This window comes from Harpia harpyja, chromosome Z (assembly GCF_026419915.1).
Source record: "Harpia harpyja isolate bHarHar1 chromosome Z, bHarHar1 primary haplotype, whole genome shotgun sequence".
In the NCBI taxonomy this organism is placed as follows: Eukaryota; Metazoa; Chordata; class Aves; order Accipitriformes; family Accipitridae; genus Harpia; species Harpia harpyja.
In genome coordinates, this window is record NC_068969.1 from 101,524,171 (window position 1) to 101,551,539 (window position 27,369).

Genomic DNA, 27,369 nt, shown 5'->3' on the forward strand with positions numbered 1-27,369 from the left:
TTGAAGTAATTTGGCTTTTATTCTACTTCTTTTCGTCTATAAGCTATTCACAAAAATTAACGATTTGCTCAAAAAAACCCACAAAAGTGCCATTAAGTTCCAGACAGCATAAAGTTCAGGAGGTCCTTTCAGTTAGTGCAGTGGCAACCTTCCCCTCCAACATAGCTGCCCCCAGGAGAGGGAGTCTCCAAGGGATAGCAACCCACTCCCTTTCTGGCTTAATCCTCATTGCCAGCACCATGGAAGGCAAAGCTTTTCCAGCTGAGGGTAGGTTTTGTGTGACGAAGCTACAGGTACAAACATGATAACCAAGAGAGATGTTTTATCTGGTAGGTATTTATTGATAGTAAGAGATAACATCTGTCACTTAAAAAGCATACAGGCTTCCTGCTGATAGTACTGCACTTGCTTGATCAACCACTTGCTATCCAGCCCTTTGTCCTTGTTTGCATCTGAGAATAGTCAGGAAGGATCAGACTGCCAGGACAGGTACCTGAACGGACTTGCAAGGTACACCTTACGTGAACAAAGATGTCACTGTCTGACTACACAAGACAGCATGCTTAGCTGTGTAAGGAAAGAGTGTAAGAGACTTCTTTTATTCAGGAACAGTCTTAGGAGATTGTCCAAAGGTATCTCCAGGGGGACTGCATGCAGAGTGTCTCCATTTCTCTGAAGATATCCTTTCCCTAATAGCTGCCTTCGAGAAAGTTTTGCTGTGGTGGAAGGCCTGTGTGTGTAATGGTCTGTAAGAAAACTGGTCTTGGCACAAACATAAATGCATGTGACATGCAACTGAGTTACCTGTGCTTACAAATGTAGCTCATGATAATAGTTATGACAATGTAAAATGGAGACTCTTCATGAAGTGGTTCTGTGTACAAGAAGCTGCAAGCATAGAAATCTTCTCATTACTTTAAGCAGGCTTTACTATTAATGCACATTAATTTGACCTTTAAGAGCTTCAGGCTCAACAAAAGGTTCAACAGCATGCATAGTTTGCTCAACTGAATAAGGCACAGTAGGAAGAACTTACTTCATTAAAAGAGAAGAATCATACCTCTTACTCTGTAAAACTTATTCTTTGGGGTTTTTTGCAATCTAAATCTACTCAGTGCATGCATATGTTCATGTGGCTTTAAGAAAAATGTTTTTACAGTATCAGACACTGTAATCCATCGCTATAAATGCTACTTTGGCAATTGCACTTCAGCAATATTTTTTAATTCTGATGGAAATGTGAAGTAAACTTGCCAGCGCTAAGTCCAGGGCCTAAGCAAGAGCCCTGCCATGAGCGGTAGTGGCAAGTGCAGCTCTGCCTAACGAAGAGCCTCAGGCCCTGATTCAGAGCCGGCCAGAGCTGATGCACACAGTCTCATCAGCTGCGGTGGACTTCACAGCAGAGCTTACATTTGGTAGAGCAAGGTTCGAAGTACATCCTGCCCAAGAGTTGACACATTTTGACATATCCCCTGGCAATAAGCAAAATGAACCGTAACATGTCTTATTTGCTCTGTACATCGCAGGGTCTTATGCTGACAAGGGTGACAGTCTCCCCCTGGCATTTGAGCCGTCCAGCCTCGCACTCAGTCATGGTCCGATGGGCAGCAGAGCCAGTCACTTCAGCACAGATCTGGATGCCTCCCTCCTCGCACGGCCCGTCTTCATCACAAACACAGCTGTTGGATTGTGCTAAGCAAAAACACACAGGAAAAACACTCAGGATGACATCCAACTCAACAAAAAACAGACTAAAATGTTTCCAGCAAAACTGTAGGATTGACAGCAATTTTCTGGAGGGACTCATTACAAGAAAGACATGGACCTGTTGGAGCAGGTCCAGAGGAGGGTCACCAAAATGATCAGAAGGATGGAACACCTCTCCTATGAGGACAGGCTGAGAGAGTTGGTGATGTTTAGCCTGGAGAAGAGAAGGCTCCAGGGAGACCTTATTGTGGCCTTTCAGTACTTAAAGTAGGCTTATAAGAAAGATGGGGACATCCTTTTGAGTACAGCCTGTAGCGATAGGACAAGGGGTAATGGTTTTAAACTAAAAAAGGGTAGATTCGGACTAGGTAGAAGGAAGAAATTTTTTATGATGAGGGTGGTGAAACACTGGAACAGGTTGCCCAGAGAGGTGGTAGATGCCCCATCCCTGGAAACATTCAAGGTCAGGTTGGACAGGACTTTGAGCAACCTGATCTAGATGAAGATGTCCCTGCTCATTGGACTAGATGACCTTTACAGGTCTCTTCCAACCAAAACCATTCTCTGATTCTATGATTCTTTTCCTAACCAGAAGTAACATTAGCTGATATTCAGGTTCAGTGGAAAAACTAGAAGTGGAAATGAGTGGTGCACTGCTGGGGCTTCCTCTGCTTAGAGAGGCTGATTGTGTATGCGGGAAAAGCTTGCTCAGGGTGCCTGAGATATTGCTCTCAAAGACTTCTATGATGTTACTGCTTGAACCGGTTCATGTATCTACTACTCCAGAGTCCAGATAACATGTAAGACGAGAGATCTGTCCTTGGACAGTAATAAACTGATCATACAGACACTTAAAACTGGTATCTTTATTTACATACAGGCAGTTTCTCTAAGATCAGACGATCTCCTCCTACAAATAAATGTGCATAGTTCTATCAGTGACAACAGCTAAATAATCAGATAAAAAGAGGGTCCCATCTGAGATTTATTTTTCATAACTGTGCCTTTGTTTTGGTGTTGTATGGGGGGGGGGGGGGGTTGCCTCTGTTTGTCTCAGCTGAAGCTCCAGACAGTTTCAATTATCTTTTTTTGTTATTATTTTTGTCTGTTCAACTCTGTTAGACAAAACAGATGAACTCCTATCAAGTAATCTTTTTTATTTTCAAAACATGACAATAACTGTGCCTCTATCTGGGGCACTTCTAAAAACCTAATTTACTTCTTTATGTTCCCATTTCTGGCAACCCTCCATTAAATGCAATGTAGTGTAGGATACTCACTAGGAAATTAGATCAGAGAATTTGAAAACTTCCACTGCAGACAGATTACAGAATACTGGGACTATTTCCTCTGAGGTAAGAGACACTCACCTTTATCATAATATGAGAAACTGGGGATAGGCAGTGAAGTACAAACAAAAGTAAGTGGCTTTCCTAGGTAGTATAGAATAAGACATTCAATGCCTTGACACAAAATACTGCAGGGGACACTGCTCGGCAAATTTCAGAAAAGGATTAGCTATTCCTGTGGGCAGTAAGGATTCCCACAATTACTGTGTTGAGGAATTTGGAACAGGTAGATACAGTGAAAAAAGAGGGCAAGGCTTTCACCCAAAACTTCCAGAGGACCAGCAGGGTAACTCACTTAACAGGGACTAGGAATAAGCTTTTACTGTAGATAGTGCATTTTGTTACGATATCCTGCAGGATTTTCTTTTCTATGGTTGGAGCTTCCTGACATGTTTGGACACCATCACTGGGCTGATCGTTTGAACCAGCTTAGCAGTGCCTGATGCTTCTGGGACCGTGTGGAGATACCATACCAGGACAGACCTGCAGCTAATTTGTAACTGGGGATAAAGACTTCATTTTGGTCAAATAAACAATTTTGCTTACAGTTGTGAAGAATCTCTTACCATCACATTTTTCCCATGAACGGCACGATCCACATGATATTTCAGCTGCCTGAGGTATTTTGCAGTTTTCTGCATTAGTAAGAGAATATTTTCTGCCCATGCACTCCAAGGCATGCATCTTGCAAACAGTTAAAGCTGTGTTTCTCTTGGTTCTTTGATCTGTAGCACAGGTGTCCAGGGAAGGGCTGAAAACAAAAGCAGGGATCGCACTATTTAAATGTGCTTTATCTTGGTACCTCTTAAAAAGAGCTGAGGGAGTGGAAAACATTCAGGGTCCAGTTGCAATTTCCCTGTTCATTGAAGTACATCGTAGGAGTGCAGCAAGTGAACTTGAGACATAGACATGTGAATAATTCAGGCTCCTTCCTTTTCCACAGGATGCTGCACCTCAGCAAAGACAGGATCTGTTCCCTCTGAAGGACAGGGATATTACTGGGTATTTGCCATTGGTTTCAGTAGCAGTGAGAGCGAGACTTCAGTTAAAAAGTGTTCAGATCTCAATTATTCTCTGATATATTACACATGCATGCACCTAAGTACATACACAGAAAACATTTCATATACATATAATGATATATACACACATGCACATATATTAAAATATAAGTATTTCTTAATTGTAAGACATTAGAATATACTTGAAGACCTTTGCTGTCCTTTAAAAGCCTCAGCTTTTACTAAATAAAATGTTATGATCCACCATCAGAGACCAAAGATATTTCTGGAAATACACATACATCTCCACAGAAATTTTATGAAAAATCTGCTCTATTTATCCAGGGAACTTGCTTGTTTATTTCTTGAAATTTAGATATTGTTCTAACACCCACAAAAATTAGCTTGTAAAAGTGGTAATAACAATTCTTGGACAACCTTAAACAGCGTTTGCTTTGAGGACAGTTCCGGAAAGTTGCCATCATTTGTGTTTGTCCTGGTTTCAGCTGGGATAGATTTAATTTTCTTTCTAGTAGCTGGTATAGTGTTATATTTTGGATTTAGTATGAGAATAATATAGATAACACACTGATGTTTTCAGCTGTTGCTAAGTAGTATTTGTACTAAGTCAAGAATTTTTCAGCTTCTCATGCCCAGCCAGCAGGAAGGTTGGAGGGGCACAAGAAGTTGGGACAGGACACAGCCAGGGCAGCTGACCCAAACTGGCCAAAGGGATATTCCATACCACGTAACATCACGTCCAGTACATAAACTGGGGGGAAGTTGGCCGGGGTTTGGGGGGGGAGCAGATCGCTGCTCGGGAACTGACTGGGCATCAGTTGGCGAATGGTGAGCAATTGCATTGTACACCCTTTTTTTTTTAATATTCCAATCCTTTTATTATTATTGTCATTTTACTATTGTTATTATTATAATTATTATTTTCTTCCTTTCTGTCCTATTAAACTGTTCTTTTCTCAGCCCTTTTTCTTTCCTGATTCTCTCCCCATCCCACCAGGGGCAGAGTGAGCAAGTGGCTGCATGGTGCTTAGTTGCTGGCTGGGGTTAAACCACAACAGTGTTTCATGCTGTAAAGTGTAGTATGGGAGGAAAAAGCCTTTCCATTATTTCTGGATTTTAATGTCAAACCCCAAGGTTCTCCACTTGTTCTCAATGCCATCACTGGTATCTGTATGGAGTGAACAAAAAAAATGCTTCTCCTGAGCAGGGCATACCTGTGCTCTCCAGGATGCGCTTTACAGCCACACGTAAGGTGCTGCGCAGGGTACAAAAGAGCAGAGATGTGCCCCCAGGGAACAGAGAGCTTTGACATATGGCTCCAAAGATTATTTTCAGCACAGATCCTCCTTCTGAGCTCACAAACACTCCCACAGAAACTTCTAGTGTCTAATGGGTCAGTTCTGAGTGTCAACCTCAGCTAAACAGGTGTTTGGTGGGGAGGAGAGGTTGATAAGGAACAAGCAAATGACCCTAATGATTTTCACACGGCTGCCTGAAGGGGAGGGTAACAGTCCCTATGAAAGTGGCTTGTCAGAGTAAGGAAGAGGAATTTGGAGGAGGGAAGGTCTAGTAAGAAAGTCCTGACTCAAACCTTGCTCACTTGCTGGCTAAGTGTTAAGGCAATTTTTCCCTTTTTTTTTTTTTCTTCCCCTTGGAATTAGGAAGTGGGGTTTGGTAGATCTATAAATAAGGCACTGAGGAAAAGTGCCTGCTCCAAGCTTTAGGAATGGTTCTTTGAGAGATGATTTTGAAGCCACTTAAAAGAGCTGGCTTTACAGAAAGTTTAATCTACCTGTAACATAGTGCACCTTTAAGATATTTAAAATTTGGCACAGAGTTTATCAGCTGAGCTTAAAAACTTTGCTGCATCTATCCGCAACCAAATATGTCTTCAAAGATTATTAACTGTATTACATCTCCTACTTAAGTTAGCATCCTCAACTGCAGTGGGTCCCTTAACTGCTGTCCTTAGTCAAAATACAGGCCACTAAATCCTTCAGTTTGTTGCCTAAATTTTCCTTAATGCTCTTCTGTTAACATAAAGAATGAGGTTAACTCTCTTATTCTGAGGCACAACAAGAGGATGGCCCAATGGATACACAGCACCAAGCATCTGATAAAGGAAGCCTTTTTCTGCATTATATTGTTTGCTTGTCTGGCTGCACAGCCTATAAGTTAGCAGTGCACTGATTTATAATGTGAATGTTATATTTACAGACACAGGTATAAGAAGAACTTCATCTTTAAATAACATCTTAAATTTGGAAGAACAAGGTGTGATCCAGGGAAAGCATCTAATCTATAATTAAGTTGTTTATTATGTTTAAAATTGTTCAGAGGCCACCTTTGTTTGCCTGAGTGATAAATCTCAATATCTGAGTCTTAAGGTCAAAAACTTATATACAAGGCATCTTAATTTAGCTGAAAAGATTAAGGCCAGGCAAAAGTGCATTAATCTGTCTGCTTTGCACCACTTTTGCAATACCTAAAACAGGGGAGGGAGGCTGATTTAACCAGCTGCCAAAGGTTGAACCCAGGGAGTTCATGGTCCATATTACTAACCTCTAGCTACAGTATAAACCCTCAAGCTGTTTTGAGAGTGCTTCATATATTTGCTATGGCTGGGTCAGCTGGGAGTAAGCCAGTGGAAGTCAACATATTCAGATGCATAAGAAAAAGGATGGAGAATCTGTACTCATACAAGAAATTAGTAATTTGCACTCATTGCTGAGGAAGGATATTACAGGGCTGGGAGCATCACAGCAGTGTAATAAAAAATATTAGAGGCAAGGAAGAATCCTTGTGTAAAGTGAATGTGAGAAACTCAATACCTTTTACCTGAAAAAGAAGGCTTGGATAAGAACAAGCTTTTACTAAAGCACATATTGGGAGAAATTAAATAGCAGATATAAGTCAGCAGATATGTTTTTTCCCTTTCACCTACAATGAGAGGCACGCAACTTTCAGTGAAACCAAAAAGTGAAAAATTCAGCATGCTGGAAATTATTTTAACTTCTTAAAATTATACTCAAGACCATCAGTTTTAATATAACACAGGCCAAGAACTCTTAGGAGATACATAGATGCTATGCAAATAAGTGTGGGGGGGGGTAAAGAGGAGATAGTATTTAAAAATCATGAAGTATCATGTTTCAGTCTTTAGCTACTGAGGTTTCATCTCTATTAACACACTAACTGTGCTCTGACCCCTTCCTTGCACTGGGGCCAATTCACACAGAATAACTGGTGTCCATACTGTTAAACTCTCTTTGCCCTCAGAAGATAGGGAACACATCAGACTGCCTGTTAGGAATGGTCCCTGACCCTAGTAACTCCTGCACGGTGCCTGGGAATTATCTGGAGTTGGGCCTTGCCAAAGCTATACCAGGAGCTGCTTTAGCAGTTTAGCAGCTCTGGTGCCCAGGATCGTTCCCTGGCTCTAATTGATGAGGATAAGATATAGGCTAAGGCACCACGTCATGAGGACAAATTACCCCTCATCAGCCTGTTGTGGGGTTCTTGTGCTGTCCCTGGAAGTCTCCCTTGCTAGTCTCTTGGAAGCTGAAAGGATGTAGGATGGGTCTGAAACCATGGTGTTTCTGAATTCCCACGTGAACGCTTGTTCCCAGCTCTCTTCCGAGCAGAGGCTGCTGCTGAAAGTCACTGCCACAGCAAAGCAAGCCAAGTTCTGGTCTCTGAGGAAGGACCAAGATCTGCTTACATGCCTTATTCCTACAGCCTTAACAGGCTGGCAGATAAGTCTGCTTTGACAGCTGATGATTTATCTTTCTATTATTAGATGTGTTATTTCAAGACAGAGTGAAAAGATGGCATCAGGTAACAGAAATGACTGTTATCTATCTTCCTGCCACTTTAAACATAATTGTAAAAAATAGAAACATGCAAGTAGTAGATTAATTATCACTGATGCCTGAATGCATAACTGAATGTAATTAATTTAACCTCCAAGGTTATTGTAACTCTGCCCAAGACCTTCCTAGCATTGTGGACTCCTGTTGTCTTCTGTGTAATAACCTCAACACACCCATACCTCACTTCAATGAGTATTGAGACAAAAAGAGTAGGACCAGATTATTTAACATATTTAGGTATTTAAGGACAAGAATAGAGTCTTAGCAGAGTTGTTACAAAACTGGCACTTATCTTCTCATACAAGATGTTGGCCTCAGACCCTAGGGAAGTCCCCAGTGGATGTAAAAAGCTCACCAATTTTAATTTTAAGATGTTCAAAGTATGCTAATTTTGGCTTAGAACCAGAGTTACCATGCAGGCTGATGGAAAGTACACATCCTCCACTGAGAAGTTCTGTTACCTTGAAATCACTTCAGACAACTTCAGAATTTCTTCCTCCTACTACACAAGGATAAGACAAATTTGGTCTGTTATCCTGGAGTTTCCAAACTGCTCAGCTCCTGCTGTGACATAAACCTGGCCACATTTCATATCCAAAGCTCACACCCACTGTGATGACTTTGTAGGTGACTTCATCCAGTCTATGCAACCAGCCCAGACGTTGGAGTGCTGAGCTCTTTGGCACATCTAGCCATCAGCACTGGGTGGTCTCAGGTGTATTCTTGTTCCTCCTCTATTTTGGTTCTATTACCTCCATGTTTAGCAAAGAACCGAGAGAGTTACTCATTTCCTTGCATTTCTCCTGCATTGCTTATTGCAGAATATAGGCTTAGATCAAACAGGAAACAATAAACTCTGATCTGCAAGTTATGAGGTCAGGAAAGGTGACGTGACTTGTTTGTGCAAACTGCTGTGTAAATGGGAGATTAGATTATTGTGCCCTTCATGACTCTCCAGTCCCTCACCAGGGAAAAGAAGTCTGCTTTATTTCACTATCTTACTGCTTTGATGGTTTATGTCCCAAGGGCCTCTGTTCTAACTTTTCCTCAATCTTCTAAATCTTCAAAATATCATTTTATCTTTTTCCATCTACTTCACAGATCCAGTGGAGCTGAAATTACCCCTTCACCTTCTGTCGTCCAACCAAATTCCATCACTGCTAAAACCCACTGACAGCTCTGACAAGGCAGGTAAGTGATGAACAGGACATTGATTGAGCTGTAAAACAAACAAAGTATAATGCCTCCTTCTCATATGAGTAAAGCTTTCTCATCTGTCATGGACTGAGGACTTAAGAAATTTAATTGGTCTTGAATAAAGTGAGAAAGTCATTGACAAATTGAGCCCGAACTTACCTACACTCATAGGGCATTTTGCACACACATTGTGACTGATGCACTTTCTCCCATGGCTGACATTTAGGCTCTGTCACTTCTGGTTTCACACTGGGCACTGAGGTAGAAGAACAGAGACAGTGCTATTAAGGGTCAGAAAAACAAGGGCTGTTAAAGGTCTACTCTGAAATTATCCTATCAGCTGAGCTTAAAAGGCACTGAATTATACAAGCATGACATAAAGTCATATTCTGCATGTTCAATAAAAGTATCTACTGCATGGAAGGAATCAACACTATTAAAAAGATGTGATACACTTTGCAAAGTTACTGTTCAGTAATTTATCCATGGGTCATGAGTCAGATGGAAGGAGACAGGTACTATTTTCAAGCTTAAACATTCATCTCATTTCTGTAGCAGCTGTTTGTTTCTGCTAAACTTAGCAGTGCTGAATCATAGCTAGCAAAAGCTTCATCATTAGGTTTCAGAGTTACTGGCTTTACTACTGTCACTAGAAAACCTAAGGCTCCACAGTCCTATGTAGAAATGTGAACCTGAATATCTTTATACACTAATGATAATGAAAACTGCAAATTCCATCATTAGTCCTAAATCTGCACTAACTTTACAAATAAAAGCAATAGTGATTCTTCAGGAATTTTCATGATTGCACATGTACTGTTCTTTGAGTGTTAAGTTGTATGCCAAGTTTGAAAATTAAGTAGGCCTTTGCTAAACATTCCTCTGGAGATTTCTGTATCAAGTAATGGCGAGACTTTGCTAAAGCTGTATGGGCATAATTTCTGAGAAAGCTTTATCCTGATTTGTTCTTTAGATTAGGTGTCTGTAGTTTCCTACTTTAACATGAAACTTTAATAACTCTGAAAATTGTTGCCTTTAAAAAAAAATTTTTTTTTAAATCTCCTTTAAGGATTAAGACTTGCCGAGCAAAATAGACACGCAGAAATTGCCAGAGAAGAAAAAAAAAAAAAGAGAGAGTTGCAGTGCATTGCAATACAGATGGCAGGCATAACCCTGTCTTCCTGTAGAGGGGAAATTTCCACCAAAAATCACTGTATTGCCGCCACACCTAGGGCTGTTGGTTGTGCAGTTGATTGTTACCGACACTACTGCTGACTAAACACTCTCATCCAAACATATGTGTGTCACTGTGACTGTGTATACATATCTTCTTAGTTTTTACCCTTCTTATCTCATATTCCTTGGGTTTTTAACTGTTGTTCTAATTGTTATTCTAATCTAATTGTTGTCACTTTTTTGTTTTTTAACTTTCGTGCTAATGTAATGCTTCCATACAGCCAGGAACAAGCTGTTTCTAAAAATGGAGGTATTTGAAACTTGTTTTAATTATTACTGGAATTTGAATACATGATGTAACAAAAACCAATGAAAATCAGTCACTAAGGCTAAAGCCTAAGGAATAATTGGCAACAGTACTTCAGCATTGGTACTTTAGCACTTCAGCAGCAGTAAGCTGCTTATGTACAGCTATGTTACTCCTGAAATCCTTACGCTTCCTGCGCATGTGGATATGATGCAGCAGCAGATGACTTACGCTGAGAATCTCACAGGACTGTTGCCTTGTGAAGTCCAAGCCTGACTGTCACCTGCCTCTTCCCTCAAGTCATGCAACCTCAGGCAACAGCTGGCTGGTAAGGAGAGGGCAGACACGAAATGTAGGGGACATGCCTGGTCTTCTACAGCGGTGGCTGTTGTCCCCAAGCAAGGGTCTCCCTTGGGGTATGAGAACATCTGGGACTTTGGGTGAGGATGTGACTGGCCTGAAGCAGCAAGCTGCTTGGATGTCTGTATGTCAGTGACGAGCATCGTGGGAGTGCACAAGAGAGAGCCTTGTCTGCCTTCCACAGCTGGAAAAGATGACTTAGAGCTGCTGTATGCTATAGCCCATTTCCCTCTCTGCCAGTGCCTGCCAATATCAACCCAGTGCTTAAACAGCTGTTACCATGAACTTGAAAAAGCATTTCCCCCTTGCTTCCAGTTTCTGGAGATTTACTCCGTGTCAGTTTTGTGACTGTCAGATGAGCAAAAGGAGTCATCTAGCCCTGTCCTTCTCTGCCATGAGAGGCCCTGGTGCACTGAACGGCTTCCAGATAGCAAAGCTGTATCTCTAAGGTGCAGCTCATCTGGTGGTGGTGTTACAGAACATGGCTGGAAAGTGAAGTATACGTGGGTGGCAGAATAGGCAGCATACATCCCAGGCAATCTCTTAAAATGTTGTTAGTGATGATACTTGATATCAGTAGGGGAGTGGGAAGCAAAAAGTCATAAGGAAACCTCACAAGAAATGTCTTAAGGCTGTTTGAACAGCCCCCAGAAAACACATGCTTATGTTTTCTGCACTTCCTGCTGGTGATAAAAGTATGGCTTCTCTATCACTATATCAGCTATAGCTCTGTCTATATCTTATCTACATAAGCCATAGTCTGTCCAGGAAAGAAACTCCTGCACTGCACTTGGAGGAGTGCAATGGCTTACCTGGTCTCTTGCACTGGATAGTCTTCATGTCAGGAGACCACTTGAGACTGGGCTCACACAAAATGGAGCGTGACCCTTCTAAGTGCATGCCGTGTGGACAAGACAGAGTTATTCTCTCACCGATCTCATATACAGGTTTCCATGGCTCTCCCTGCAAACCCCCCTCCAGGACAGGCAGGAGACAGGCGGTTTCTAAGGATTGAAGCATTTGAGATAGTCACTGTGAATCAGTGGACTGCAGAAAGCAGTCACATATTTTATCTTCTCCTAAATTCCTTAACAAATTGAGTGGTAAGATTACCTGATTTTCCTGTAGAAATGTATCAATCATGTTAGCACAGGATATTAACTCATCACACCAGCCAAATGTATGCCATACCAAGGACAGAGTGGCAATATCTTCTCCTACTGCCTGCAGGTCCAGCCCTAGCTTGAAGAGGGCTTCTCTGTTCTTAGGACCCATGCTTCTGTTGAGGGCTCATACTAGAGAGTAACATCCTAGTAGAGAGAGGTCATACGCACAGGACCCTGGGAGACCATGTAGCAATACACAAAGAAATGGCATTTAAACTGTGTGGCCTAGCATTTGTGGGCAGTCACTCCTGTTTGGAAGGATGAAAGGATGGTGTTGAACTGCAGGTCTGAAAATTCCCAAGTCTATACGGTGTGTGGATTGTCCAGCTCATAGTTCACAAACGAGTTTCACCATGTCTAGTGCACACAGGGAACTCATGGGGGGTTACAAAAGTGACCCAGCCTTGGGTTGCCTCGAGGCCCTGTCTCTCTGCAGAGACAACTCATGGGGAGCTGTGTAGACAGCTTAGCCCTGGGTTGTCTGATAAACCCTAAAGTAAACAGGGCAGTGGCTGCACTGTTCAAGAACCAAAACCTGAACTGAGCCTTGAAATCCCTTAACAGATAGTATGCCCTGAGTCTCAATCCAACCACTATCCAGTTGCTGAGGAAGCAAGGTAAAAAAAACCCCAAAACCTGGAGGGTTTCAGCTTCAGTTTCAAATGACAACCTTATGTATTCAAACAATCACAGACCAATGAAGGAAAGAAAAGGGGAAATTCCACTCAGATATACATAATCCATTTAGGCATATATCATAATCCACTCAGACATAGTCATACACACCATTCCACAAGTCAGGGGATAAAAACTCTAAGATTCAGGTTGGAAATGGGGGGAGTTACTTCTCTAACTATACAGTTGGCTTGCGAAGGAAACCCTTCCCCCCCCTTGATCGGGATGCTGGTCAAGGTAACTTCCCTGGGATTGAGAGTCCTTACCTGGAGGGGTAAGTGAATATTGTTTATGCTTTAAGTTCGTAAATGCATTTGTGGTTGTCTGTGAATCGCTTGTGGTTGTAATAATGTACTACTCTTGCCTTAAAAAATTGCAATAGTGCATTCCTCCATTGTATCTGTAAAACCTGCAATAGTGGCGTGTTAAGTCTGTAAGTGAAGTTCAAATAAGTTGTTCGCTTGAACCTTGTAGTTAAGTCTGTGAGTGAAGTTCAAGTCGTTTGCTTGAACCTTGCAGTTAAGTCTGCAAGTGAAGTTCAAGTCGTTTGCTTGAACCTTGCAGTTAATTCTGCAAGTGAAGTTCAAGTCATTTGCTTGAACCTTGCAGTTAAGTCCTTTTCTGTCACATATGGTCACACTCAAAGTTGACTTACAAATAAAATGTGCAGGGAAAAAAAAAAACCCCTAATGGTTACTGACCAGTTTAGAGGAAAAGAGTGAAGTGGGGAGATCATCCAAGATGTAAAGCGATCCTTGGCATTGTGTTCTTATGACAAGGCAGTTATTTGAGAACTTTGTGGTTGCCCAGTGCTGCCCATTGGACCTTTTCCTCAGCTGGCTTTAGACATTGACTCATTCCCATGGCTCTTGGATATAGCCACAGGACTGAATTAAGCAACAAAGTTTGTTTCCACAGGAAGTAATTCCTGGACTGGAATTTAGTCTCCCTTACTTCCAGCCTTCCTTAAAACCAGAGTTTATGGGCATGTTTCTCTTTCAGTATTACAATATCTGGATTCAAAATAAAAGTCAGTTTAGACCTGATTATGTCTAGAGAACTGGGAAATGCAGGTGTGCATTTTTCCCCCGTTGCTGTTGGAAAGCAGATGTTCAGACATGTTTCACTGGAATTCAGGAGTTGTATTTCAAAACAAGAATCAGTTGGACATACCCTGGCAATATTGGTCTCCAACTTGCCACTGCAGATTACTGCCACACTTAGCAACAGGATCACCAACAAAAGAATATCCATGTCTGCAAGCATAAACAATGCTTTTCCCAACAGGGTATGAGTTTTCAGCATTCTGAAAGAAAAGGAACAGGTGAAATTTTGGATATACAATCTAGGAACCACCAGCAGCGTTGAACTCCCTTTGATTGTGGGATGCAGTAGTGGAGGACAGTGAGAAGTGTTGCCACTCTACAATGCACTAACAAGAGTGTCTAGAATACTGGGGGCAATGCTGGTTATCAACAGTCGTAAATGTGACCAAAATGGAGACAATGTGGTAAATAAGTTGGTAGAATACAGAATATTTGGGCTATCTTAACATAGCAAAGGGAGGGTTAGAGTTGAAGGTACCCTGTGACAGGGGTCTGGCAGTGGTATGTCAGTGATGGAAGAGCGCTCTCCTGCCAGTGCATAAGCTGACTGCAAATATGGCTGTTATTAAGCATTAGAGGGGGAACATAAGCTCTTGAACAGAATTCTGGGGGGATCAATTCCAATTTCTAATTCTTAGGATGGCATGTTATCATCTTGCTAAAGGTTAATGTGATATGGTCACTCAAAAGTGCTGGACTTGAGGACAGGTCTTTTCTCATTTTATATCCCACTGTCTTCTAAGGAGAGGTCTTATGAAAAATGGAGATTACTCCACAAATTGCAGGGTTTTACCTTTATTTTGTGAACCAAAAATATCAATATAGGAGACAACTATTGATTACCCCCCAAAAAATCACTGGCAAAAGAGGGAGCACAAAATTTTGCATCTTACCTCAGGCTGCAGTTGTGCAGAGGCAACTAATGGATTTTGAACTAATCCTTTTATCTATACATTGAGCGAAAAGACGCTAAACAGCCTTGTAAGATGGAGAAGGCATAATCCATTCCTCCAAGGGAGGAATCTAGTCTGCCTTGTTAAATAGGCCCAAGTTACAGTGAGCCAAATACCATGCCAGATCATAGTTTCACCAGAAAACAAGGAAGTGCAATGGTGATTTACAGGGTGTATAGTGAAGATTCCTAAAATCTGTTTATAATTTCATTACGGACTTGCTGGATGTCCTTGGACAGTTTCCTTTCTGTGCTGTTTTTTCTCTAGTTTCCTGTGCTTTAATATGTAATTCATGTTGCTCAGAACACTTTTAATATGTTTAGGGTAAAGGACAAGTAGATTACATTTGTCTGTAAGTACCATGGTCCAGAAAAGCAAAGATTTTGTTCTGGTTTGGGGGGTGGGGCTTTTTTGGTTTTCTTTTATTTCTAGTAAGAAGTCTTGGCTAATGTCATGGAAACTTCAGCCAGGGAGAAATGCTGAGAGAGCTGCTATACAGTAGCGCTGATACTAAGCTTACCAAGATAAATACAAATTTGCAAGTGAATATCTGTATTAACTGTAATAGAAACATTGCAGGTAGGGATAGGACAGATAACAGACTAAGAGAAATAACTTACTTGAACAAATCCATTTTCCAAGAGAGGAGGAGGTGAACAGAATTCTGTAGGAGTTATGGATAAATCAAAACAGTGTGGTTCAATCAAGCTATGAAGCAAACAAAAGTACGATTTAGTTTGAATTTAGTCTCCCTTCCTTTCAAAATTCTTCACTTCTCAGTGAAGCCCATTTTCAGGACTATTATGTGTCCCATTTACATCACAAATATACTTAAATCAGGCACTACCAGGCTATCTGAGAGAGTGCTAAATAGAATGATGTCGAGTTTACTGGCTTTTACCCCATTTTCTACTCCTACCTTGTATCAGAATCACAGCTTCTGAATTTCATTTTGTTCCAACTTAAATATGAAAGCTCAGTAAGTGATCTTCTCCCTGAATTCAATAGCTTATGCACCCTTCTGAAATAAATTCTTAAATCTTCCAACAGTTGTGCTCCAAATGTTTTTTTCTGCTTACCGAAAATGCTGCAACTCTTCATCTTCGCATTGTCTGCTTTCATGCTGCTCTCCTATGCAGGCCTTCCCACCACCATGCGGGGAGGGGTTGTTGCAGGTTCGACTCCTTGATTTCCGTCCCCCTGAACAAGGACTCCAGGAAGACCAGCAGCTCCAGTGTCCATCAACAACACCTATGCAACATTTGGGAATATTTCACGTTAAACCACCCTGTAGGTGTTTCAAAGGCACAGACTCTTCAAAGCTAGCGATGGTCCAAATAGTGTTGTTACAGAGAATTCCAGATTGCAATCATCTAATCTCTCACCTTTCCCAAACTTGCCTTTTATGTAAGTATAATTCCATGGAGTCTATATGTTATCAGAGTCTGAGAGAACATAAAAATAGCTATCAGCTACAACTAAATACAAACTCAAAAAGCAAAAATTTTTGAAGTTATTGATACTCATTAATTTAGTATGCACACTTATTTATAGAAGGTTACATTTTGAGCAGTTAGTATTGTCCACTGCATTTAACAATAATAATAAAAACAGTTCTTTACTAAGTACTGTTTGGACATGTTAAGCAACGGCTTAGGCTCAGCATGACCCTCTCCATGCTACATGTCTGCAGCGATATCTGACCCAGGCAGCCACTGCACACCAGCCACTCATTCAGGGTGTGCAGTGGGACAGACAGACTGGAAGCAGGAAAGCACATTTTGCCAGTTCTAAACTCTCATGAGTTCAGAGAGTGCTGACCTGGCTGATCTTGCACAAGAGTTCCCAGCTCACAAGCTGCTCCAAAGGTGTAAGGCTTGCAGTAACACACACACTGAGTTCCTTCCACGGCTGCCTCACCACCATTCTGGCAAGGCTGACATTTGCAGGGATCATTTTCAGCCATATATTCTTCAATGGCTTGTTTTAGGTAATGCTTTTTGACTGATGAGCAGGGCACTTCCTTTACCAGCTCATATAATGGAGTTAGCTGCACACAGTAGAGAAACATTTATATTAAATAGTTATAAGCAGGATATAAGAGTTTATAAGCACATTTCATCATGCAAAATAATTTGTGATGTATGCTCTTGCACATGGGAGTTGACAGATGCCCTAATTTGCTAGCTAGCTAGCTAAAATCTTATGTTAGTATTTAATAATAACCTTTTTCTGAAAAGTCAGCTCTGCATAACAGCATCCCTTAAAGCTAGTGGTAGATTAGTCATGTTTAAACCTATTTGAGCTACAACATTATGGTTGAGATAAAAGTGTAACACAGACCACCAATGTTCAGTAACCCGAATTCTCACCCAGCTATTCCCAGCCTTAAAAGCTGGGCATTTAAACAACCCATTATGATATTTCATTGAGCAGTGATTGAAGGTAACAATAAGTGAAAACATTTTGCATTTCTATTGCCTATTTTATGACATTCCGTGCTTTTACATTTAAATGAAAACTTCCTGACAGAAATCTTTTGGGTCTATAGCATTCTGCAGTATGTGGGCAGTTCCCAAAAGGGACTTAGACAAGGTAGCAGTGAATATGGCCATGCCCAGCTTTGAAGCATCTGGCTTCTAGAATCTCCAGTTATGCTAAACTTCTGGATGCAGAGAGAAAGAGGAGGGATAAAAGGGATACACAGAGGTTGGCAAGCTGAGTGGAAGCCACACAGACCTGCCAATATGCATTTCAGGAAAGGGGCTATCTCAAATCTGGGCTTTCTCCAATACTAGGGTGGTCCTCTATTCTTAAGCAGAATTCCACTAAAGTCACTGAGGGCTGTTGAGATTGTAGGTATTGACCTGCCAAAGGACTTAGATTTGTGATGCAGCTGACATCACATGGCATTTTCTTCCTGTGAACATTTCTCTTCTTTTTTATAAAGTGACCTGAAAACAAAATGATTGCAGACTACATCCTGATTAATCACCAGCTATAGCTTAATCATTTCTTCCCTTGAGGTGATCCCATCTGCTCATCTCTGCTTCAGGAAAACAGCCTTACCTTTTGTTTAATTACTCTGGGATAGTCTGTCACTGATCTGGCCCAAAAGGAGTATCTCTGACTGTTCCCAGCAGGATTATTCAGCTCTAGATAACTAAGGCCAGCAACAGCACCTGGGCTTCCTCCTTCTATGTAGGGGTCTCCTTTAATCTTATTACCACTGCTTCCTGTAGATTCAGCATGGAAAATACAGAAAATACCAGCATTGCTGTATTTACAAATGGAAATAGAAACAATACATGCAAAAATTATGCTAGCAAGTAGTGAAAGGACTCATTAGTGCAGATCAACCACCTGTGCCTGGATTAATAGCTCCTACATTGATAATATATAAGAAGTATCTGGTTTTGCAGGTCTCTTGGCAGCCCTTATTTAGGGTGTCCAGAAAAGTACTAGTTACTGGGAAACCATTAACAATGATTGATGAGTGTTGGAGAGCCTTTTAAACCAGGCACTTGGTGTCTGGGTTCAACATGTTAAGACAGAGTTCAACAAAGCTATCAACACCTGCTCCTCATTTTGACAGCTGTTTAGGAGGAGATGAAAGATGGAGACATGACAACTGTATGAGTCACTGTTCAACATTTACCTGAAGAAGTCTGTAGCAGTTCATCCAGTTTGGAGCACTTTGTTTTCTTCTTTTTCACAATGAATGCGTTCCAGCCTGATGTGGTACACTCATACATGTCTGTTATGCTCATACCTGCAGATAATTGATCCATTAACAATACTGTACACAGAAAGTATGTTGGATTAATTTCCAAGTTTCCCATTGACTTGAGATGTCATGAAGTGTTATGCCTAAATTAGAAGGCAACCAACTAGGACATCCTGTAGGAAGGTCCACACATTGCTAAAGCCTACAGACGGAGGCTGAGAGATGGGAGGTGTATCTGGAAAAAAGTTTATTGTTTCTTTCATCTCTTTTCTCAGCAGTCCCTAATTCTACAGCACTGCTCCACATGGAGTGCCATCATATGTGTCACTCTGATGTTTGCTCTGTTTGTAATTTATTCTCCTTTACACAGTTTTACTCAACCTTCATCTCTAAGTAACTTTTAAGTTTTAACGTTATTTGAGATTTATATTGGCACTAGATTTCAAGTTTAGCCTGATGAGGTCCTGAACCAACTATCAAATCTTTGCTACCCAGAGCACTGCAGGTCACAGATGTGGATCTAGAACTAAATGTTGTGGTTTGAGCACTTTTTCTAATCTTCTTTCTTTTGCTCATGAAAGAATGTGGTGATTAGTAGAAGTCTCTTACTTTATTTGAGATATTAGCTGAACATGCAAATAAATTTTTATTTTTGTTTATTCACTTTGTTTCTCATAACAAATACTCTAGTACTCTACCTTCTGCTTTCATTTTGTCAGTATCCATATAAAAAATAACTTTGTAATGTCCTCCTAGAGATCCAGAGTGTAAGAAATGAGTCCCAAAACGTTCAATAAGTCTTCGGTAGATGTTGTAGTCATAGATGACTGGAAGGTTGGCCAGTTCCTTCCAGAAGGGCTCCGCAAGAGTGAGAAAGTCTGGGCGGTTGTTAATAAACTGAGCAACTTCCACACTGTTCTCAACAACCATCAGCTGCTTACTCTGGAAGAAGGAAAAGCCATCAGTCATGCTCTGTGTCACTATCAGGGTGGTTCCTACTAGCCAGATGACATGCACGCTATATTGGCTACAAACCAAGAGATTTACAGAGCTGTTAGATATGTCTAAGCAACTAAGTGAATGCAAAAAGAATACCCTGAAGTTAGGAAATATCTTTTGGACCTTTATTTGTAATTGCTGCAACATCTTTGTTTTCCTCCTGCATACATGAAAGCTAGCATAAGAACAAATAAGAATGGAAAATACAGCTCTTCAAAGCTAATGGTATTTTCCAACACCAGAAGCCCGGCAGTAGCAGGTTAACAAGCCTTGTCTGAAGGCAAATGAGAGGCACTAGAAAGGTCGTCTTTGCACCCTGTTTTGTCTAGAGGAGCCTTTCTTTGTAAGGGGCTCTAGCCATTTTGAGAATGCTGCTGAATTATAAAATCCTATATGCCTTTACAATGTCGTTCACCTCAGCCTCCCAATGTTGCTTTTGAACTTTGTTATGCTAAGTTTCAAAATATGTCATTGTTAGTGTGATAACATGAGCTTGAGGGCCATAAAATGTATAAATTTGTTACTTGCTTTCATTTGCTATAAGGTAGAGTTGATGATACTTCATAATTGATAGTTACTCTCAAATTATTTATCTAATGCTCCTTTTTAAATAAGTCAAAGGCATAAGCGCTGTGACTTCCTGGCTGTTTAAGACAACAGATCTCTCAATGGAGTTGTACTAATGGAAAATGTATTTTAAAATAAATTAACTTTAATCACAGAATTATTTCAATTTTTTTGCTCCAAGATACTGACAGAGGTAATAGGGGGAAAAAAAGGGGGGGGGGGCAGTAAATCATTAGAAGAAAATGGAAAAAATTAATCAACTATGAGAAGAAGCAAATGTTTTTCGTCCTCAAATAGGGAGGAAAACAGCTAGGAAATAAATAAATTGCTAAGAGGTAAAATGGAGAAAGTAAAAATAGCAGCCAACTCTTCTTAACTGATAACCAAACCAGTGATCTCTTTGTAAAGTTTTTATGGGATTTTTTCTGTCATGCACTTTGTGCCAAAATATCTGGATAAAATAGTATTTGCTTCTCACTATAAAAGCACATGAAAAAAATGATGAAAATGTTTATGAAAAATGCTAAGCCACATTGGCAACTTATACATACCTTTTGACTGTGTTGCAGAATTTTATTCTGTGAATAACTGTGTCCACTGTTTGATTTTTCATACCTCTCTGTGTGTTTCATATAAGACCAGCTGCTGTTGAAAAACTCATAACTGAAATCATTCTGAATTTTAACCTAGAAGATGAAAGATAGAATTCTGTATAAAGGGCCTCATGAAGGATGTTAAAAATAATAACTTACAGAGTAAAGCAAGTCCTTCCTGATGCAAAAAATCCAATGTGTTGTTCAGGCTGAATCCATTTTGGATTTCATAAAAAGTACTGAACACTATTGGAAAAGTATTACTTGATATGTTTTTTTGTATATTTGCATATTAAGTATTTACATTATGATGGATTAAGGATTACATTAAGGATTGCTTGGCATGCTTTTGATAAATGTGAGACAAACCATATCTCTGAGACAGTGACTTCAAACAAAGCATATCTCTGGAAGATCTCCGCAAAGCGCCCCAAAGCCTAGCCTTGTGCACATAACATTCTTAGGGTGATTCAGGCCACTACTTATGCTAAAGAGATGGCTTTACATTCAATCTAACTGTGAAAGTATTAGAAATCACATTTAGGGAATTACAGGGGGTTTTCCTTTCATTTTAGCAAGATATACACCAGTTTGTATTTCAAAACAATAAGCAACTGCAGAGAGGGAAGAGATGTCATTCAGCTGCGTTTAGGGAAGTCTACTTGCCAAGAGACCCTACAAGCTTTCCATCATTCTCCCAGTTTTAATCATGACTCTAAATATAAAGCTGTCCTTAATGGAAACATACCTGGAAAGTATAAGCAAGAACACTTTCACTCAGCCTGTAGTATTCTCTCCCATCACCACTAAAGACCTTTCTGCATTGTCCTCCAAAGCTTTTTGTATGAATGACTCTTCCCCTAGTCTCACCAGTAATGGCATCAAAGCTATGAGAAGAAAAACACGAAAGATCATTAAGACAGAGAAGTAGCAAATTATTTTACAGGAGGCAAAAATTACCAAGCAATTATAACTGAATGCTGTATCTGCAGATTAAGATCATAAGCTGTTTTACCCAAGAAAAGGGGATATCAACTGATAGACTTCTATACCTGCAGAACTGTAATGTCTATAGCATGTTACGATATGGAAAGCAAAATGTTGCTCTTGATTTGCCAACAAAAATGAACACGTATCAATATCTCTTAACATGAAGACATTCATGTCTATCACAACTGATTTTATTAAGTTTTATTGTTCCAGTAATTAATGGAACACAGAAACAACAGAGCATCCATTCCAAAATGTTTTCTGTATTGTATCTGAATTATAGCACATATCAGGTGATACAACTACACTAGAGAAGCTTAAGATAATTATTTTGCTAGGCTGTAGATGGGATATATAAACAGAAATCCATATGGATCCACAATACTAAATGCAACAGCTATGAACAAAAAGAATGAGCCTTGCTCGCTCATTTTTTCCAAGCTGATGATCATGTGTTATTGGTTAGCATTCATTTTGTATCTTAAAAGATGTTTTTCAATAGCAGGAATGAAAGATAAAAGGCTTTATTCTGTGCTTCAGATCAAAGGGCCTGTACATCCTGGCTGCACGCAGCCACTGGCATCATGGAGGCTGTTGTACTGAACACTTTTACATATGGGAGGTTTTACCATAGGCCCAGGAAGCCTATCTGTACAGCCAGAGCTTGTAATACAACAGAAATGTAAATGCATTTGGCACCAGTACTACTGAGCTTAGCACAGAACATTACCCTGTTCCCGTAAGTTCTGAATTTGGAGGTGTTTTATCAATATCACATACAGTCGTCTTCTCTTCACATCGATCTTCATCTGCACCATCTTCCTCACAATCCTGATCTCCATTGCACACAAGAGATCTGCTAATGCACTGACCTAAATCAGAGTGAAAATGCAAGGGGAAAGGAGAAGTGTTTGTTCATTTAAAAATAAATCACCTAAAATCAAAGTGAAGACCCACTTATCTACTACATTAATTAACTTGTTCACTCCCATGATGAACAGTCTGTGCCCAGGAGGGCTTATGAAACAACACTAAATGTAGACATAAAGAAATAATGTATAGTACACTTGAGGGAACCACAGCCATTCAAGGCTTATGATCTATTAATAAAACAGTTGACTTCTAGATTTATTTCCTGAGCTTTCATCCTTTGACCCTATCACTTGTGATTGACTGTGATCATCTCTCTGGCAGCACCAAAACACGTTTATCATGTTTCTCTGTGATAAACATCTACCTACTGAGATAATGTGCTTTTTTTGTGAAGGTAATGGAAGCTGCTTAGATATGAGGAGTGTTCTGGGGAGCATTAGTTTCCATGACCCAGGTGATTTCCAAGATGTTTGGATATAGCCTAGAACAGCTTTGAACAATCACATCTAAGGTTGCATTCCTTAATTACCTTCTCATAATGAAAAAACCTGTACTCTGGGGCAAATCAATAAGGCAGAATGACTTAGGCTATCAGGGCTACAGCATATTATCTGCAAAGCTCTGCAACACTACAGATGAAATTAAAAACATGCATAGTTGAGGCTGGAAAAAAAGGAAACATACACCTAAATCAAACTTATCTGTAGGTCAAGGGTTCTGCAAAGCCATTGCCCATTTATTAAAGTTCGAAGATAACAAGGTTATCTTCTTAACTCTATGACCAGAAAACGGTGAAAAAGATCTTGGATGGTACCTGAGAAACACCTGAACCGATCACCACAGCCATCCTCTGTTGGGCATCCCCTTGTGGGGGTGCATGGTCTTGTTTCAAAGGCATCCCCAGAGCAGGGGTTTCCCCCATACTGGCCATAAACTGCTACTGTCCGTCTCCGAATCTGAATGCAAATCAAGAGAGATCTTAGAAAATCCAAATGCAAAGCAGGAATAGTTTACTAGTGTCAAGAAAATGCTACCACTCTACTGTTATAAGGAAATGAGACGTTCACTATTTTTTTCTGAGAACAACCACACTTGGTATTACCACAATATGGTAACACTCTCAAGTTAATAGAAAGACAACTATTTTATCTATAAGGTCTTTAGACTGATGCATAAGCTTGGCTGGTTCGTTCAAAAATCTAATATGTAACTGAAACCAAGAGAAAGCTGCTGACAAATTTCAGTTTTGGTTTACATTTTTAATAGGACCAATCATGCCTGAATTTCCTAAAGTTCTTCAAAGTAAACAATGTCATTAAGGAAGATGATAAAATCTAACATCAAGTAGGCTACTTTTTGCTTCTAAAAAGAATAAGTACTGACTCATGGCGCATATTTAATTTTGACTAATCCCCCCCTAATTGATGCAACATCAAAATAAATGAGAAGGACAATCAAAAGCAATTGTCTTGCACATCAATAGAGTTGCACTGTAAAAAGCATCAACTTGTTTTCATTGAGGATAATGCTTTGCAACCAAGTTTTTTTTCCTTGAGACATGACTCCACTAATGAAAAATCAGCAGAATTGGTATAAACTAGCATCAGTGTAGGAATGTCTCAGTTTACCGAACAGTTCAGCTGAGCCTTTTGGAACTATCACCAAAATAAAAAGTGCACAAACTATTTTACAACATGAATATCATAGCTTGGAAAGGGAACACATTGGGGACAGACTGGAGGATTTCTCTTCTGAGTTCTTTGTTCCTCTACCTTCTTGTTCTGCTGGGGCTTTTGTCTGACATCTGATTTGGGCTTTTAAAGATACAGTGACTCCTTAATTACGGGGAAAAGAAGTATATGCTTATGAAGTCATGAGTACAGAAAAGGTGTGTCCGTCTATACCTGGTTTTGAGTACAGCCATCGCACTCGGACCAAGGACCAAAAGAATTCCAGCGGCAATGGACTGGAGGGGAAGAGCTATTCCAGTAGTATTTTTGCATTTGGGAAAAAAAAACAAAAAAAAACCCAAAAAAAACAAAAAATCAGGAAAATCATCAAGGATTTCCATCCATAAACATTAATGCAAAACATTCCTAAACAGCAAGGCAGGCCTTCAATAACAATTAGGGGTATGATCAGGCTTCCTCTAAAACCACTTGGATTTGCTTTTCATGTAAGAATTAAATCAGCCCCAGCTTGGGCTTTCTGGTCACTGAAAAGAAGAAACTAGATACGTTCACCTAGCCTGAAGATCAGCAAGCACTTTGTGCAACCATAATGCAACCTTCAAAGACCAGCTTCAAATTGCAGAGCAGGGAGAGGCCGGACCACGCCTGGAGATCTGCGGGGAGCTGCCAGGGGCTCTGCGTGCCATGGCGTGCAGCCGACCTCCCCACGGCAGCTCTCAAACACCCAGTTTGCCCGTGGGAGGCACTGAGGGTGCTACCTGCCCCTCAGATCAGGGCTGGCTTGGGGTAAGCTGCGCTGTCTTTCTCAGATGTGCGTTGCTGTGGCTCACACCACCGCTGTGTGCTTTTTTCCTGAAGGGCGGCTGACTTCTCTGGGCAGAGGTAAGGGACACCATAATGCCTCACTCTTGTCACTGCTGATGGCAGTGGCAGCGCTGGCAATAAATGGTGTCTCCTCTCCCAGGAAATGTATCTGAAGGCCCCTATAAGCCCTGCCCCATGTCACGCACCAGAAGTTGTCTGTTAAATTACACATGTTTAGTCTTCAGCATGTAATTTACTAAAGAAATATTCACCTGGAAAAAATGGGAAAGAAGCCTGAAACTTCCAGCAACAGAAAAATACCCAGCACCTGAAAAAAGAGGAGCAAAAGAAAACTTACTTTATTTTTCTGCTTTTTCCATGAGCTCATGCAGCTGTTCTAATTTTCTGCAATCTTTATACTAGTCAGCTTAAGAAATAAAGCAGAGCGTCACACTGATTTTCCTCAGCTTTGTTGTACAAGCTGTTGTTTTTTAGTTTTCTTCTTTCTTACAATATTGCCCAATTACATTTTCAACTAAGTACTTCTCCATATAAATTAATATTTCATTGTACTTGCCGTATTCACTTCATCACTACAAATTAAGTAAGCAATTGTCTTACCTTCATGTTAGAGGAAATACTCAGATATCCAGCAATTACCAGGGAAAAGCACTTCCACTCAATTCAGCAACCAAAGGAGTCAGTCAGTCTGTCTGCTACTGTATGTCTCTTCTCACTGTGCCTTGCTATTCTGCTTTTCCTTCCCTAAAAAGGCTGAATATTGCCAAGGAATTTCAATCTTAACCCATCTAGTCCTCTCCAGGGAAACAGCCTGCTTTGGGAGCTGCTCAGTGTTTTTAAGACACATAAATCAATGCTTGGATGTACTGACTGGGGCTGGCACAAAGTTGTGAAGAGTGCTTACTGGAACAACAATCATCTTTTCCTTATCTTCTCTCTCACAGTTTTTTTCCTCTGGACAAGACTTTTCAGAAATCCCAAGCCAGTCCTGGTGTCACACAGAGTACACCACAGCTGAGTCCCTGGCTTCGGTAAGAAGAGCTGCTCTAGAATTAAGCTGATGTTGCTAAAGTTTAATTTTGATCATGAATCTTCAGTTCCACTTCTGCAGTCATGCTGATTTTTGTGTATCAGTTCTCACACTGAAAATCAGCTCATGGATCTGAATGCAAGTTTTGCCCAATTCTGGCATGGTCCTGCCTGTGAAAGACTTCCCGAGATCATACACAGCCCCTAGCTCCGATGACACACCAACAGCTGGCTTTTTGTGGGGATGCTCTTACACCAGTAAGAGCACTTCACTTTCTCTTTCCTCACCTTGCCATGGCCTCTTATTTTTTCTTTTGACTTTTTTCACTTTCCAGAGCTGATCCATTCCAGTAATAGCAGGAAAATGCCACTGCTGGGGAAATATACATGCATTTATCCTAGTGAAGCCTGGATTAAGCCCTCATGGAAAAGCAGCACCCCTACCTGAAAACACTTCATACACTACATCTCAGGCACTACATCTATTTTGAACAGTTTAACACAGTCCTAAGAAAACTAAATGCTTCATGTCACAGCATCACTTCATGGTAACTTTTAGATCAGCACTCTGTTCTCATGGTCTGCTTTCCTTAAGAAGATGCCTAGATCTTGGGTGAACCATTCATGTGAAGGATGCCTATGTCCACTCCTCAGAAGTTAGCAACCCCAGAGCCAATTTAGCTAAGCCAGAGCCTATCTTTGTGATTTTTCAGGTTCAGTAACTATGAATCTTTTTGATAATGTAATTCATATGCTTTCATCACTTCTGTACATATTTTATTGCTTTTGATCAAAATCCTCATGCTCCTATTAAGTTTTATGACTGATTTCTGCAACACTGTCAGTGGTCATTTGGCTATGAAGGAAATGATTAAAACTGAGTTAAGCCCTTTAATAGCTGGCCCAGAATATGGGAACTCTGAAGAATATTTCATCTCTCCAGACATATGTCTTGATCTTGCAGTTAGCTGTCTTAATGGCTTAGACAGCAATTTTGCTTTCTGTAAGAACATCATTAACTATAATAACGCTCAAGATAAAGATATACTGTAATTTTCTCACAAACAAAACATGCAAATAAACATAAAAGAAGACAAGTACAGCTAGCAAAGAAAGTATGTGTGTGGGGAGCTCTGCCCCTAATTAATGGGTAGTAAAATCAGTGATAGTAATCGGTATCATATT

The 27,369-nt window shown here is 40.4% G+C and overlaps 1 protein-coding gene across 1 annotated transcript; it reads right to left on the reverse strand.

The window, feature by feature from the left end:
• C7 (complement C7) lies at positions 1–26,952 on the reverse strand. Its single transcript, XM_052778520.1, has 18 exons — positions 25,756–26,952; positions 25,407–25,462; positions 24,544–24,619; positions 23,454–23,595; positions 22,497–22,638; positions 21,525–21,663; positions 20,735–20,869; positions 19,316–19,559; positions 18,549–18,662; positions 17,960–18,126; positions 16,712–16,940; positions 15,970–16,141; positions 15,511–15,598; positions 14,005–14,137; positions 11,803–11,994; positions 9,307–9,403; positions 3,623–3,807; positions 1–1,692 (listed from the first exon to the last, which is right to left on the reverse strand). Exons 1-18 carry the CDS (start codon positions 25,759–25,761, stop codon positions 1,505–1,507), a joined length of 2,505 nt encoding a protein of 834 aa, XP_052634480.1. The 5' UTR covers positions 25,762–26,952; the 3' UTR covers positions 1–1,504.
• Between the last annotated feature and the right edge of the window lie 417 nt (positions 26,953–27,369).

Excerpts from the sequence above, each read along its gene's own strand:
- C7 (XM_052778520.1), bottom strand. Across the intron at positions 11,995-14,004 it reads TGGAGACCAATATTGCCAGG|AAACCGCCTGTCTCCTGCCT; the intron begins GTATGTCCAACT and ends TTCAATCCTTAG. Across the intron at positions 1,693-3,622 it reads TTCATGGGAAAAATGTGATG|CACAATCCAACAGCTGTGTT; the intron begins GTAAGAGATTCT and ends GTTTTTGCTTAG.